This window comes from Paralichthys olivaceus, chromosome 7 (genome assembly GCF_024713975.1).
Source record: "Paralichthys olivaceus isolate ysfri-2021 chromosome 7, ASM2471397v2, whole genome shotgun sequence".
Taxonomy (NCBI): Eukaryota; Metazoa; Chordata; class Actinopteri; order Pleuronectiformes; family Paralichthyidae; genus Paralichthys; species Paralichthys olivaceus.
Genome location: NC_091099.1, coordinates 20,721,093 through 20,736,689, shown reverse-complemented (window position 1 = coordinate 20,736,689; position 15,597 = coordinate 20,721,093). Strand labels below are relative to the sequence as shown.

Genomic DNA, 15,597 nt, shown 5'->3' with positions numbered 1-15,597 from the left:
TGCTTCTTCATCCTCCTCCTTTCCCTTATATGCCACTCGTCTATCTCCTCCTCCTCCCCTTCCCTGGCCATCTCCCATTTCTTATACTTCTTATACACCCCCCCCCTCCCCCCTCTCTTTATCTCCCTCTCTCTCCTTCTCCCTTCGTCTTCCTCACTGATAGTAGTGGAGGGTCTGTTGACAGTCCTGTGCAGTGGAAGGAGACTTTTATTGGGCCTGGGTGTTCAGCCTTCCTGAGGTCAATGAGATCCAGATGTGGCCTGACACTCCACATGCTATCCTAACTTTTCGCCAACCTGTATACAGATGTGTGTTTGACTGGGATTTGCACTGTAGTTTTCTTACACAGACAACAGCCACATGGATACAGGTTTGGGTAGAGCTGCTGAAGACTGAATGTTTTTTTTTTTTTCCTTCCTTAAAATGATAGTCCATATTCTGAATGAATATTCTACTCCAAATGAAATTATTTCCACCATGTTTTCAGCCTAAAAGTCCACTGATATCTTCAGACGAGGTGCATTCAGGGACCGTCGAAAATGCTTACGCCCACTAGCTTAGCGACTTCTGGTGGACTTTATGCTTAAAACACAGTGGAAATGACCTTGTTTCAAGTCCAAATTATGAATGTCGAGGCTTCAATTGTATTGGATTCTGCTGCAACAGTGTTTACCCCTGAGACTCCCAAAGTGTTTTGTGGACTCAAACACGTCACCCACCCTTCCATCAGCATAGTGGTGAGTAGATAATGAGTGATTTTTCATTTCTGGGTGAACCATCCCTTTAAGCAACACCAGGTAAAACCAATTAGATTTTCAAACATATGTGGACATTGTGGACGTTCCTTATATGTTCAAAGTGCTGTTGGAGGTTTACTACTGGGTTTCAAAGTGAAGGTTAGAGTTAGGTTCAGCAGGACATCTTAATGGCCTGTGGTATAAGACACATTCCACAAATGTTGCTGCTCAATATTTGTCATCTCTTCCATTGGCCCCGTTTTATTTGACGACATTTTTTCTTTCGTTCTTTTCTTAACTTCATCGGTTGTTCTTTTTGTTTTACCCACAACATTTCTTTTGTTGCAGATACTCTCCTGTGTGTGTGTGTGTGTGTTTGTCATGTATTATTCTGGCTTCCCCGGACCATAGAAATGCATGACTTTCTCTCTGCAGGGGTGTGTCCTGTGTTTGCTCATGATTTGTGTGCGTGCATTTGAGTGAATGGAGTAATGGGCCCCTGTTGAAAGGACGACCCTGAGACAACCACAACACACAAGAATGAAGAGCTACAGATGATTAATACTCATGCAGGCACATCCTGTACAGAGACAAAAAAAGAGGCCATTCTAGCCGCTTTCTTGATGAATCGTATGTGCAAAAGATACGGCTGAATCTCTACAATTAGTTGTTCTGAATCTCTATGATATATGATATGGCATGACATATGATATGAGTGCATAGAACAGTATCTGCGAGCGCAAACCAACTCTTGCGAAGGAGCATTTCTACTTTGCAAGCGCAACAGAACAGTATGTGAGCATAGTGTTGAGACAAGCCTTTCTAACAGCTTAGCCGTTTTTACTTGTCTCCAACATTACCCTGACACATTCTTGATGATTTTTCTACCCAGACAGTGGTTGGAAGATCAGAAACCAATCTAAGGGGCGAGCATCAACTACTGTCCCACTGTGAGCATGTGTGTAGTTAGGGAGTTCACACTTGTTTCAGCCCTATGGTCTCTGAACCACTGTTGTGCATGCAGAGCAGCAATGCTTGAGGATACTGTTCTATGCATTCATATCATATACTCAGGCTTGGTTTTTATGATGCGTGAATTTTAAGATAAAGTGTCAGTATTTCCACAGTAGCCAAGCCAAATGAGGACTGATTATTTTCTCATTATGCTCAGACATATCAGCTAGAATGAGGATCACTGGATATTTGTTCTGTAACCAATTTTATGTTTTGACTGGTACACACAGTCAGTGCTGTACTTCTCTCCACTGTAAAGTATATTAACACTCACTTGGGTGAAACCACATATATTCATAATAAGTATTTTATATTTTACAGCTGTGTCTGCTCTACCCTTCTGTGGATCCACAGGCCAAAATCAGCTTGTTGCCCATGTTATAAACCTCCTTGTGGTTCAATTCGACAATAAACAGTGGGCATGTCTCAACTGGATGATTGTCACCGAGTATGTCAAACACCAGTCATTTGGCCATGATGTTAACTGCCCGTGCTCCCCACATGAAGCGAACCTCCGTCTCAGTGTGTCACCTAATAGCAGGGCACTATTAGCCAATAACTACATGCACATGGAGAGCCACGATGAAGCTGGCTCTTCAGAAAGCTGAAACCGAAGCCAGACGTCTCAGTACATGATAAAAATGGTGTCTAATGTGTTACAGTACAGTTTCTTTACCGTTGATGGATACCTTTATGGTAAAATGTTTTATCACAATAATATTATTCATATCAGTCAGTATCGATATATATCATGTGAATCAAATCAGCACCAGCAGCTTTACTCTGCACAGGTCAAAAGTGATTCAGCTTCTCAGATGTTTTCCAATCACTCGCACTATATAACTGATCTTTATAAAAACCTGTTGATAATATTTATCTTCCTGGATCTTCTGACAGAGAATCTGAACCAGGATGACAAGACCTTTAATGTGCGTCTGTCCTCGTCCTGAAGCAGCGGTGGAAACTCGCTAAAACAATGAACCTAGAACCTGAAAACATGAATAGATTACGTTCTGTCACTGCATCAATGCAGAGTCGTCCACCTCTGTGCAGGATCCCACACATTAGCATGTGTGCTGCTGCTCCTCCTACACTCTGTTCTGTGTGCGACAACAATCTTGATGTGGCTGTAACTCTATTCCAGACACGATTGGTGTGGTGTGGCGGTATTATCATTAGCTGTTCGTGTTGTCTGTAAAAACATGGATAAAATGAGTTCTATCGACGATGTATCCGCCATGTCTTGAATTTCTATGGAAAAGTTATATCACGATAATTATCTCTATGTTTTTTTGCCCAGCCCTCCTCCCACAATATAATTATTTTTCATTTTTACACTTTATTCTTTGTATGGATCAAACCAATTAGATATAATGTGTTAATCACTACAGTGAGATAAGCGTCATTGGTGCCATGAAGCTAGTTTATTAATTTATTTAGTGGTTTATTTAACAATAGCCTGGCATCACCAGATTCATTTCCAAACCCCTATAATATTCATCCATTATCTATACCACATTGTTTGACATCAGAGTTTAACATTGTACACCCTGTACAGGCCAGCACATCCCAGAGCCAACATACTGTCACACTCAAATTTACATCTACAGCCAATTAAGAAACTCCAATCTGCATGTCCTTGGACTTTGAGAAGAACCGGAAACCTTCTTGCTGGGAGGCGACAATGCACCACACTCCCGTGCTGTCCGCTGTGTGTCAGACAGATTTTTCTTTTCCCCTGTCAACCACACACGTCACAACCTTTCTGCGCCTGCTGTTACGAGGAGGCCCCTCCAGTGTGTGACCTGTCAGGATTACGTAATGGTACTCATCCTCCTCTGTTCTCACCTCCTTCCCCCTCCCTTCCTTCCTCTTTTCCTAGAAAGGGGAGCTCATCCCGTGTGTCTGAAGGAAAGGAACTGAGAGAAAACACAGAGTTCAGGGAGTGAGATGTTACAGGGATACACAGAGAGAAAGATGAATAGACGAGACGCAAAGAAAGGACATTCTGACGGACTTGACTTCATTAGTTGTGTCCACATTATGTAGAGTCCTTGACATTTTAGAGCTTACACTCACTTGCACATGTGCATTTGTCAAATCAACAAAAATTCCTATTTCTGAGTATCTGTGTGTACACGTAAAACAGAGAGTATGGGGGATGATGACGTCACAGTTTACCCTATTTCGTGCATTCCCACTGTTGCTTTGTGTAATGACCATGTGCCAGAAACAAAAACAATGGCGGCCATATACTGGTTCCTCTACATTGGGTCAAATTTAGCATGAACGCACCACTTTATCTGCACTCACAGGCGTCTGCCTCACCCCATCGTACCACCATGATCTTCTCTGGTATATGATCGATCATTTATATATACTTTGTTGTCACCTACTGGTCTGGCACGCTTGTTTGAGCGTTTGTAGTTTTTGTGTTTGCGTCTGGACAGAGATATTTTGTAAGTCAAGGTTGTGTGGATGGAGCTTGTGAATGTCCACTTACATATGATAGTAGTTTACCAGTTCATTGTTGAGTGTGTCTCAAGGGATTAAGGAAGTAGTGCACCTGAAGTGAATGCAAACACACACAGGATGTTGCCATGTATCATAACTAATGAATGTTAAAACCTGCTGCTGTGAAGGACAGAGCTCTTCACAACCACCTGCTCTCCTGCAAGTGTGTGTTTTCAAGTCTGGCCGCACACCCAGACGAAGGGCTGGTGTTGAAGCCACACACACACACACACACACATACACGGTCCGGTCTGTTTTCTCAGCTTGCCATGTGAGGCTGCGCTGCATCTGTTAGCGAAGGAATGCAATGTGATGTCATCTTGCTGGGCTGCGAGTGCCTCATGAACATGGAAGTAGTAAAGCCTTCAAAAAAAATCTCTGGGTCTAAAAACAGACTCCGATGACCCTGAGGGAGAATCCACACAGCATGAAATCATTCTGAGAGACTGTTTTCAAGGCAGTTCTGCTCCACATGCAACAAAAACATGAATAAAACATAGACGGACTGAGGTGATGAGATGGACCCAAAGGTACAACAAGAATGGCCCAGACATTTTTTAGCCATTCCCTGTCTGTTTCTTTAGGTCAACAAAATGATTGTGATTATATTGCATACTGTGACATATATTATACTTACTGCATGTACATTAAATTACTGCAAAAGTTTTTGGCTCATGGTCCTTTAGAGGAACCCTTTTGCCCTTGTTAATTAACGATTAATGATAATAGTAATAGTAGTAATAATAGTCCATTGAGTCCAAGATCTACAATACACAACTACACACAATACCAAGTACAGACAAGATCAAAGAATTCTTCATTATGTGATGTGCAGATGTGCAGGCTCAGTACAGACTGAATGTAGCTAGGTCTGAATGGGTGAAACAGCTGTATTTTAACATTTAAGCATGTAGCACCAGTTCTACAGAGGCCGATAGTTTGCAGTACGAGTAAACATCTGTTACTAGTACCACCTCTGAAAGCAATTACTGGATATAGAGTAGTGCACTGAAACAGGTATGTGACAATCAAATGACCTGTTACATTCGAGGCACACAAATACCAAACTTTTAGTAATTTATTTTATTAAGACTGACATTGTCTCTATGGCAGAGACTTTGAAAACGTATCTCGAAACATCAATATATTCAAATTCATATCATCATAAATATACATCTATGTTTAGCTTTGTTTGTGTTTGTGTGTGTGTGTGTTTGGCTTGTTATGGGTTTGATTTATGATAGGAACCTATCTCTTAGTTTTCTTTCATAATAGATCAGTAAAGAACGTTTTGTGCTAGCTAGCTCAACACGCTGTGAAAGGAAGAATCAGAATTTACCAGACCTTACCAGACAAATGGATTTTGCAGACAAATTAATTTACCAGACCTCTGCTAATCCTGCTCCTTCACTACATCAACCACCGCTCACATAACACACCAGAACAAATTGTCGGTTGTCCAGTTGCATCATGGGTAATGTAGGCAGGAGATTTTGAGAAGGAAAAATCTTTTGTGGATTCAAAATTATATTTCTGTTTGTAATGCATTGATTCTGAACTGTTTTTAAGATCCACCTGTTGTAATGGTGATGATGTTAGAGGACAGAAATGCAAGTATTTATTTAGATGTCTGTGAGGTAGATGAACTGAGTTAAGCTTTAGTCTTTAGTCTTGCCCCTGCAGCCCTCTGTCACTGTGTCTTTCTGTGTTTTCAAAAAAACTTGTTGGGCACAGAAACACTAAGGAGCAGAGGTCTGCGTTAATAATGACCCAGAGGCCTGAAAGGAGCCACCCCCGGAGTCAACTGCTGATAAGCTGTCCAGCTGTGGAGGACGTCTTTGAAAGGGGAAGCCTATAAATTACGGGACCAGGCTTTAACACTCTTTGTCATAAATCCCCCCTGAATGTTCTTTTAGAAGCACTTCTGAATTGTCGCAAATCTGAGAAAGGAGAAATGTTTGTCTTCTTTTTCTGCCTCTCATTTGTTCTTCTAAAATATCTTAAAGATTTTGGAGGACTGTGTGGATGAGGATTTTCCGGCTGTTTTAGCAGCGATGAAGCTGTCAGAAGTGGCTGTTTGTGTGTATGAGGAGTGCGACTTCCGTCAAATTATAGAAATTAAATGAAACAATAAATTGGGTGTCTCCCACCAAGGCTGTAATGTTGAGTGTATGTGTTTACGTTGACATCTAATTAGTTTTTATCATTTTTCAGTAATTAGATAGAATATATGAATCTCTGAGGTAACATTACTTAAGTCCAATTATGTTTGTTTATCATGGACAGACAATTTGTGCATAAGCTTGACTGCCATTGCACACAAATAGCTGAGCTGCCCACAGGGTGAATGCAGAGCGCTGGTTTCTGGTTCAGGTTTGACGGGATGAGTTGGTGAAAGAGGGTTGAGCACTTCCTCTTAGCTGCTGGGTTCAGAGCGGAATTTATGGCAGCAAATTGAAATTTTAAGGAACCTATACTTCTTGGATGTGCTCTCACTAAACTCAAGTTTAATCTTAGAAAATCTTCTTGGAAATATTTTCCCTTTAATTAGCAACAATAATTTGGTAATAATAACATGAAATATATGAATATCTTCCCATAAAAACATTTAGATATAATTGTGTTTGCTTATAATTGATTATACCATTGGGGTTTCATTGTCCGTGTTGAATTGCAAATTCTCATAGACAAATTTCACCAAAGAGATCAAATGCTGTATGTTGACATACATTTTAAGAAAACTGTAGATTTGACAAGAGACCAGTGTGTCTCAAAATGCGAGCTCAGCCTGGATCACACATTCCTTGTTCAGTCTGGATCTTCGGTCATTTCTCTTCAGTCTAGAATAACATGTGAAAGGTGCTTCGGACCACGCTCTTGATCAAACTGAGCCATGGTTCAGTTTGCTACAATATAAGAAAAAGAAGCAGAAGTGACTCACAGGATTGCCTGTAGCCTTCACCTCCAAACACACAATGTTTGACAAGGACATTCATCTTGATGGTAATAATAATATAATGATATTTTAGTGGCAAGGAAATAAACAAAGTTAACCATTTCATGTTTTTTCCCCATTCAAATGGCAAGACTATTTTCTACACACTTAATTTAAAAAAAGTTTGTGGATATAACACACAGACGTCAGACGCCCTTCTACAAACCAATCAGCAGCACACGTAGGTTACAATGTCAGGACGTATGTATGTCATGCGAAAGTCTTTCTTGCGCTCCCTAAATTATAATGTGAAACCAAAACTAACAACACCAAATGTAGACCATGTAACCATGACACAAACCTTGGCTCTGACTTTCAGGTGTGAAAACGCCTTAACTCTAACCCAGGTCGCCCACAGTCTGACCTGGATACTCATGCAGACAAAAAAAAACCCTTCTGAAACAAACAGTCTCCATCAGCTGGGCATCAGCACTCTGCGGCCAGCATCAATCATTTTAACCACTCAGCAGTCCATGAAACAAAAAAACGAGCTAATGGAAGAGAGCCCAGCCGTCGTTTTGGCACGGCTACACTTGTTTTTATAAACTAGGTCAGCTAACGGTTTCTGAGTGTGTTTAGGGAAATGCTGCAGCTGTACTGAGCAAAAAAAATGAAGGGAAAGTGAGAGTTGGGGCGAGAGCACCAGGTTACGGGCATTAGTATTTGAGCTGATTTTAGTCCGTGCTTTTAGGAAAGTCTTAATTAACGGGCCGGCTTCGATCTTCCCGTTTCCCTCAACACTTAACAGGCTAAATCTTCTTCTAAAATAGCAGCACCACTGTTTGCTTCCTCTGAGGAGCTGAGGGTTTTGTGCAGCGGCAGAGAAAACAACTGGCTAACGTAATGTGACAGCGTGGAAGAGCCCACAGGGACTAACATAGCCCATAAGCATACATTAGCATACTGTCAGTACCTATGCTGCCATTTGGACATAAGGGCACACACACAAACACACACACATGGTCACAGCATGATTAAGCCTCAGGGTCATCACATATCATTCAGCATCTAACATATGGCTTGTTAAGCGTTGTTTCTTTGATTTGTGTAAATGGATGCAGTAGTGAGCTGTTTTTAACACACTTAGGTTGGTTATTTCTGGACTCCATATGGCACCACAGGCTAAATATGCAGCCAGGGCCGGGGTTAATTCAGTTTATATTGAGTCATGTACAATTTCAAATTCAAATGACAATTAAGTCCTTGAAGTCCATGGGAACTGAATGTACCTGTCTGTATAACTTGTGTTAAACTGATATGTTACCTTCAGCTACGTTTTCTTTGTTTCTAAACAAAAATCCAAGCATTGTGTCAATAAATGTTAATTTTGGCAATCTTTAAAATTTTAGTTATTTTATTGTATGCTTTTTTATTACGTTACTATGGTCCCCAACCCCAGCAACAGCATCAAGCCACTGCACGCAAGCTAATGCGCAGTGAGCAAACGATAATATCACTGTTGTCTATCGGTAGGTTTAAGTCAAGGACCTGGATTTAGTTAAGATATGCTATATTTAGCATTGGAGGCCTTTGTCCTCATGTTGTAAATGTTAAAGAACGGCCGCATTCATGCTTTGAAAAAACACAGTATCACAGTATGGAATAGGACATATAAACCATTAGATTTAACGTTTTGTTGCCCTATGCATCCAAGAAATCAGACTACACAGACTGTCACTGTATATTAATGTTACCTTCTCTCCCATCATGCTGCAGGGCTTGCGTCACTTGAACATAAATATACCATTCTCTCTTTTGTGGCCATGTGCTGTTCACCTTGGACTGAAGGTCTGATTTGCATTCAGATTAGAGAGTATAGTCGAAATGAAGGGAAAGACAAAGGAGCGTAACATGAAGCTGAAACTGCTCGATGTTTTGTTTTATTCAGGCTCACATTGATGCTTGGCCACTCTTTCTTTGGGCTCTCCCTTTTCTTTTAAGTCTGTACATGAATTTACGTGTTAAACACACGCACACATACACACAAGCTGCACACAAAGAGTCACCCACTGGCTGTGTGTGTGTGTTTTCCTGTGCTGTGGTCACAGCAGGCATTGACCATGAAGCAGAGTTCAACACTAAATCATCCAGACACTGCTGCCCTGCTCGTTAATCTCTCTCTCTCTCTCTCTCTCACACACACACACACACACACACACACACACACACACACACACACACACACACAGACTAGCACAGTTGTCTCTCCATTACTTCAGAGGACATTATATTGACTTGCATTAATTTTGTGGAGACTTACTCTAATCGTAAACACAGTTACGACTTTCCTAACTCTAGCCCCTTACCCTTACCCCTAACCTAGCATGAACCTTAACCTAATTCTAACCTTAAACTTAAACCTAACTGTAACATCACCGTAACTTTACACTCACCGTATAAAATGGCTTCACTCTAAAACTTTACAGATTCATTATTAAAAACAGAATAAGGGTCCCCACAACATGAGTAATACCTGGACCATACACACACACACAGACACACGCTGATATGCACACAGAAAGCACATACACAAACTGCACATGACATGCTGTCTGTAGCCACACAAAGCACACATGCATACATGAGTAATAATCATAACTTCATTTTGTGCATAGATCATCATCTTAAACACTATGTGTGTGTACACACACACATACACACACACAGCCCTCTCTTTCCTCTGTCTGTGCCACCAGCAGTGGTTTGATTGTCATTGACAGTTTCCATTAGTCTGCCTCATTTTGATCAGTTCAGTCATTTCAGGAAGTGGATTTTCCTCCCAAAACTCAAAGTGGAAACATGGTCCCACTGAATGGCTCCTGCATTTATCCAGAAATGATTGAGGATAACAGCTATGTCATTACCATGTGAATTGCAGTTTCAATTTACATTTTGGATGGAGGGAGTTGATGGAGAGCTTCGCTGTTAGCCCTCTCGTTCTCTCTCTGTGGTTGACTATATATCTCAGCCTTTATTTTCAAAACCCCCCCAATAGGGATGTGGAGGAGAGGAAAGAAAGATGAATGGATTTGAAGAATGAGATAATGAAGGGATGGAAAATGGGCAGAGGAAAGACAGAGAGAAAGATCAACCTCTCCTTCCTCTCTTGTCTGTCTTCAGCCTGTTTTGCTGATGGGCCTGATGAATTAGTGTCAGCTTGGCGCTGTTGGTAGTGGGAGGCTGTTTTTGAATGAATCATCAAAGCTTCTTTCAGGAGCAGGATTTTGCTTTTATTAAGCATGTTATTGCAGAGGTTTAGTGTTTACCCAGCAGCCACAATCAATTACCTGACACCCACTTCTTTCTCTACCTCCCTCCCTCGTCTCTCCTTCGGTCCACTGTTTATTAGTCATTTATCATAACTCCCAGATACTGACTGCATCAGCTTTAAACTTCACCCCTGCTTCTGTGAACTGTAACTGCTCAAACATGAAAATGTTTTTTTCTAATTTCTCACATTTCTCGTCTTTTTCCTTTTCACCTCCTTTTTTCATCTTTTTCTTGTCTTCTCATCTTTGTTTCACTCTTTCCTCATTACTTTTGTCATCTACTCTGTCCAAGATGATCGTCCATCCCCTCAGTCTTCAATGATTTTTGGTTCCTCAAAAGTTAGTTTCTCTTCTCCTTATTTCCTCTCCTCTCTTCTTCTCACCCTACACCAAATCCCTCTCCTCTCCTCTCCAAGCTCCAATGGAGCCTATCAGACTCCTAATAAGAGGTTGAATGAGTCCTCCAGAGGCCTCTAATGATGGACTCCGTGTGTGTGTGTGTGTGTGTGTGTGTGTGTGTGTGTGTGTGTGTGTGTGTGTGTGTGTGTGTGTGTGTGTGTGTGTGTGTGTGTGTGTGTGTGTGTGTGTGTGTGTGTGTGTGTGTGTTTTCAGCTCTGCAGTGTGTTTGCCTTCATAGGAATTTGGCAGTTTAGTGCATGGTTGACGTGCCTGAGTGTGTGTTTGTGTGTGAGATAGGGAACTTTTCCTTCTTCTCCTAACACATTTTTTCACTTTGGTCCAGAGTTCAATTCCCATCATTAAATTTGCCTACACATGTTCAGTATTTTAATACCCTGAAGACTGAAATGTGTTTCTGAGATACTGCTTGTTGATTATTCCTATATCATTTAAAGATGTTTTTCATACAAACTCTGCACCTATTTGTTAATTCAGTAGGGTTGGGAACCCGAAACTCAATCCCAAATTAGAACCCAATCCAAAATGCCAAGTACCAGGTACCTGTAAAAAAATCTTATCGGTTCCTAAACTAAAGCTAGGCAGAGCGAGCCATGGTGGCAGCGACACACTGTTCTCGATGGCATTCAAGGGAAAGTTGACTAACATGACTCATATGATTTATGTCAATAGGTTTCCTATAAACAAGACGTACAACAAGCAGTCGCTGCAAGTTTCAACATTGCCTCTATCTCAGTTACAACTAATTTACACAGTGGATTAAAGACATTGAGCATGTCTGATAAGACTCTGAGATAAGTTTTAAGTTGTTCTTTTGTAATGTTGCTTGTCTACCACAAGGCGTTACTACTGCTGCCCCTGTGTAACATGAAGCACGAGGAGATTGGCAGAGTCACACGCACTTATAACAGGAAAATCTCAGGAGCGTTAAAGCGAGAGGTGGCATCTAAGTAAAGCATAATTTAGAAATTCCACTGCGGAGATCATGTTTTTGTGTACAGCACATTGACACCAACATCGGCTCTTATCACCAAAAACTCTCAAAAAACTTGTTTCTTCAAGTTGAGATCTTTTTCGATGTCTTCTATGACACTTCCATTTTAATCTTATATATATTTGTATTCTTCTTCTTTGTTTTCTCTGGAGCTTTTACTGAAGGGCTGGCAGGAGTAACTGAAGAGAATGTCCTCAGCCAATCATTGGGACGTTTGCGTTCTCACATACAGTCCCTTTTGTCCATTTCAGGGGAATATGCAGCGTTCAGGCCTTTTCTGAAGGCAGCTTTAGTGTTAGAGAATGTTATGTGAACTATACAGCAATTACAGACGTGCAGTCTCCATGCACAGATCAGTGCTACAGACATTTTCATCCAGAGTCTTACTTCAGTGTCAAGCTGCTGTACCTGCCAATCATCACCTGCGTCCATGCTGACATGTTGACCCGGAGGTGACTCTTTTCATTTTTTCCTCCTCAGGCCTTTGGGAATGCCAAGACGGCCCACAACAACAACTCCAGCCGCTTCGGAAAGTTCATCCAGGTCAACTACCAGGAAAGTGGCACTGTCAGGGGGTGAGAAACACATATACTTATGATACACATGTACAGAGATGTGTTCACCTAATAGGGAGCGGAGCTTACTCTTACTGTGTGTGGTGTTTTCAGAGCCTATGTGGAGAAGTACCTGCTGGAGAAATCCCGTCTGGTGTACCAGGAGCACAATGAGAGGTGAGTGGTGACAACAGGTTGATACAGTCAGATGTTAGTTTGTTTACAGTATGGGCTGCTTTAACAGGGCTGACAACAACCGTCTGGTTACCTCCGCCAAGCAGTGTTTGTTTATTTGTTTTTTAGTTAAACCTCATATTAGTATGAAACTTGGGGAAGGGGTTTGGGTCAGGAAAGAACCCTTTCAATTCTGGTGCGGATCCAGGACTTCAATTTCACCTTCTTTAACATTGTAACAGACAGTGTTTTCATCATTTCTCAAAGAATAATTCATGGCGCTTGATGAAAAAAATCAGACATGTTTAAGGAACTGATATACAGTAAATGACTATTTGTACTCTGGTTCAGGTCCAAATCAAATTATTTTTGTCTTGTGAAGTTAAATGTGCTGTCATGGGGACTATTGGGCCTTAGAAAGAGTGAAGGTCCTTTAAGTTACTGATCATTTATTAGATAGATAGATCTTTGTTGTAATAATTCACACACTTCTGTTGGGAACATTTTGTCACTTGCAGGTTGTTTTTAGATAAAGTATAGGAATTCATCAGCAATTCTGAAATTGACATTTTTATCTACATTAAAAGTTATCATATAAAGTATTTAAATAATACTATTTACAATTCTTCTATAAGTGACTCTAGTACATAGTCAACAATTAGATTGCAGTTTCCGCCAACCTTTTTAAATGTGTTAATTTTAAGAGGACCCAATTTGGGATGTGTATGGATGAAAATCACCTGCTCCCTCAGGAAATTACTTTTTCAATGAAATTCTCTAAGAAATAAAGAATAATAAACTTAACCCTGGCTGAAGGGATGCAGCCATAAATAATCTTTATCTGAAATTGGATACACTGACATCCATATTCCCACTAGTTTCAAAGATAAAATGTCAAATCCATATCTCCGCTGTCAGGGTTTTCTATCTAAGAAACTCAATCCTGAAACAGCAACATGAAGATATATCAGGTGTTCATCAGAAATAATCTCCTGCCCTTTCCTCAACCATCAGCATCACATCTCGGTTTGGTCATTTTTGGAAACAGGACTTGATCATATTTTCAGGAATCTCTTTACTAAGTATCAGAAGAAAACATACACATTGTGAGAAATGTCATAAAGAGATTGGTGAAGTTTGTTAACAGCAACTCTGTTCTTGCTTCCTTTTTCTTCTACCACATTTTTACACAGTATATAAACCCGCTGTTGAATCCCCTCTCTACATGAAGGAGTCTCCACCTGCACCCACATTTTAAAAATAATTTTTCTTCTCTCAGACAATACAAACACCTTTTCTTTTCTCCACCAGCTCTGTCCCCATATCTATCTCCATCAATAGTAGAGAAAATGTCTTTGTGAGGGTATAAAAAACAATGTAAACCCCTCCACTGGTCATCTAATCCCTCTCACCCTGATCGGCCTCAGGTTTCCATTTCATCCTGATGACAGGCCCTGGCGGCCATATTGATAGGGTAGAAATTCAAGACAGGACCTCCCAGTCGGCTCAGACCTGGAACAGTGAGGTGGTGGGAGGGGGAGGCGGCTGATGATAAACTACAAACTATCTTAAATCTTTAAACCTGTTCAGTGACAGGTTGCCTCTGTATGACCCCAGTGTAGGAAAAAGAAAGAGAAGTGAGAGGAGGAGCTGAGCTTTCCATGGATGCTGTCAGGGTTTATGACTTCAAACTTTGATGGGACAGTTAAGAACGTCAGAAAATGATCATATCTGACTTTTATTCTATGAAAATAGTTCCCTCAAATTCAAAGGGTTTTTTCTTGGCCCATGTCCCAGTTTCAATAAAATCTGTAATGTGTGTGTGTTTTTGTTTAATCATTACCTCCTTGGTGCAAGTAGTAACAAAAACAGTTTCCTTAAAACTTGTGGTTAATTTGTATGTAACACACAATCTTGAATTTATATCTATGCTCACACAGCCCACTCTACAAGTAGAAAGAAATTTAAAAACCATCAACCGACAGCACAAAGTAAAAGCACAGAATCTCCTTCGTGTTAACGTTACCATAAAAAACACAATGTCCAACTGTTTGCTGGCTGCACGATGTAAAACCACTGGTTCCTTCATTTATATCTTCCCCAAATTAAAGGCTACCAAGTACTGAATATGTGCCAGATGTTTTGCAATAATTTAAAAACTGATGTTAGATGACTGCAGTGTAAACAAGAAGGGCTTCCCTCCTGACAAACTGTGGCTGCGGACTATAATCAGTATTATTATTACAGTATGCCTGTACAAATTTTTTCCTCTGGAAAATTATAAACATAACAACGTGACACATTTTCCATCCAGAGCCATCTGCTCCTTTATCAGCTGTCACACTGTGCCAAACTGAAACTCCAAACACATGTCAAACACAGCCTGACGAGTGTTGGCAATATACATCAAGCTGCTGTGAACACACTGTATCAGTTTAAACTGCTCAAACTGGTGCTTACTCCTGCAGCGTTGGTGCCGTAGTCTCGACATCTTTCATAAAAGCTACAGCTCTGACCACTTGCCTGCAGCCAAAAGCTCGTTCTGCTCTCTGCGCTCACGGACGGGTTTCCTTCAGGTTTTCATCTCTTTACTCAACAATGGTCTTTCAGGTTGAGAGCAGGACTTACTGATTTCATGTTGAGATTTTGTACCGCTTTCATTCAAAACCCTGCACTAGACCCTGCTGATGTTTTAGCTTTACTTCTTTAAGAGTACTGTACCAGCAGTAATTAAACTGGGTTCATGCACTTCCTCTCTCCCTGGCTTTATTATATGTTATGTACTTTTGGCATAAAATGACCTTTATTGTTTATATTACAAAACAAGTGAAAGTACCCACCTGTACAGGACGATTACAGAAGTACAGCTAACACACACAAAGAGGATGGGACAGTTTCATTTGTCAACAACTTTGTTATTCTATTAGTT

At 40.7% G+C, this 15,597-nt stretch overlaps 1 protein-coding gene across 25 annotated transcripts in view; it reads left to right on the top strand.

The window, feature by feature from the left end:
* Positions 1–15,597, top strand: part of LOC109624416 (unconventional myosin-IXAa-like) — a 137,870-nt gene that overhangs the window by 57,360 nt on the left and 64,913 nt on the right. For all 25 annotated transcript variants that reach the window (XM_069528343.1, XM_069528345.1, XM_069528346.1 and 22 more), the window contains exons 3-4: positions 12,421–12,515; positions 12,609–12,671. In XM_069528343.1, the coding sequence (XP_069384444.1) occupies positions 12,421–12,515; positions 12,609–12,671 (158 nt within the window). The remainder of the gene's footprint in view (positions 1–12,420; positions 12,516–12,608; positions 12,672–15,597) is intronic.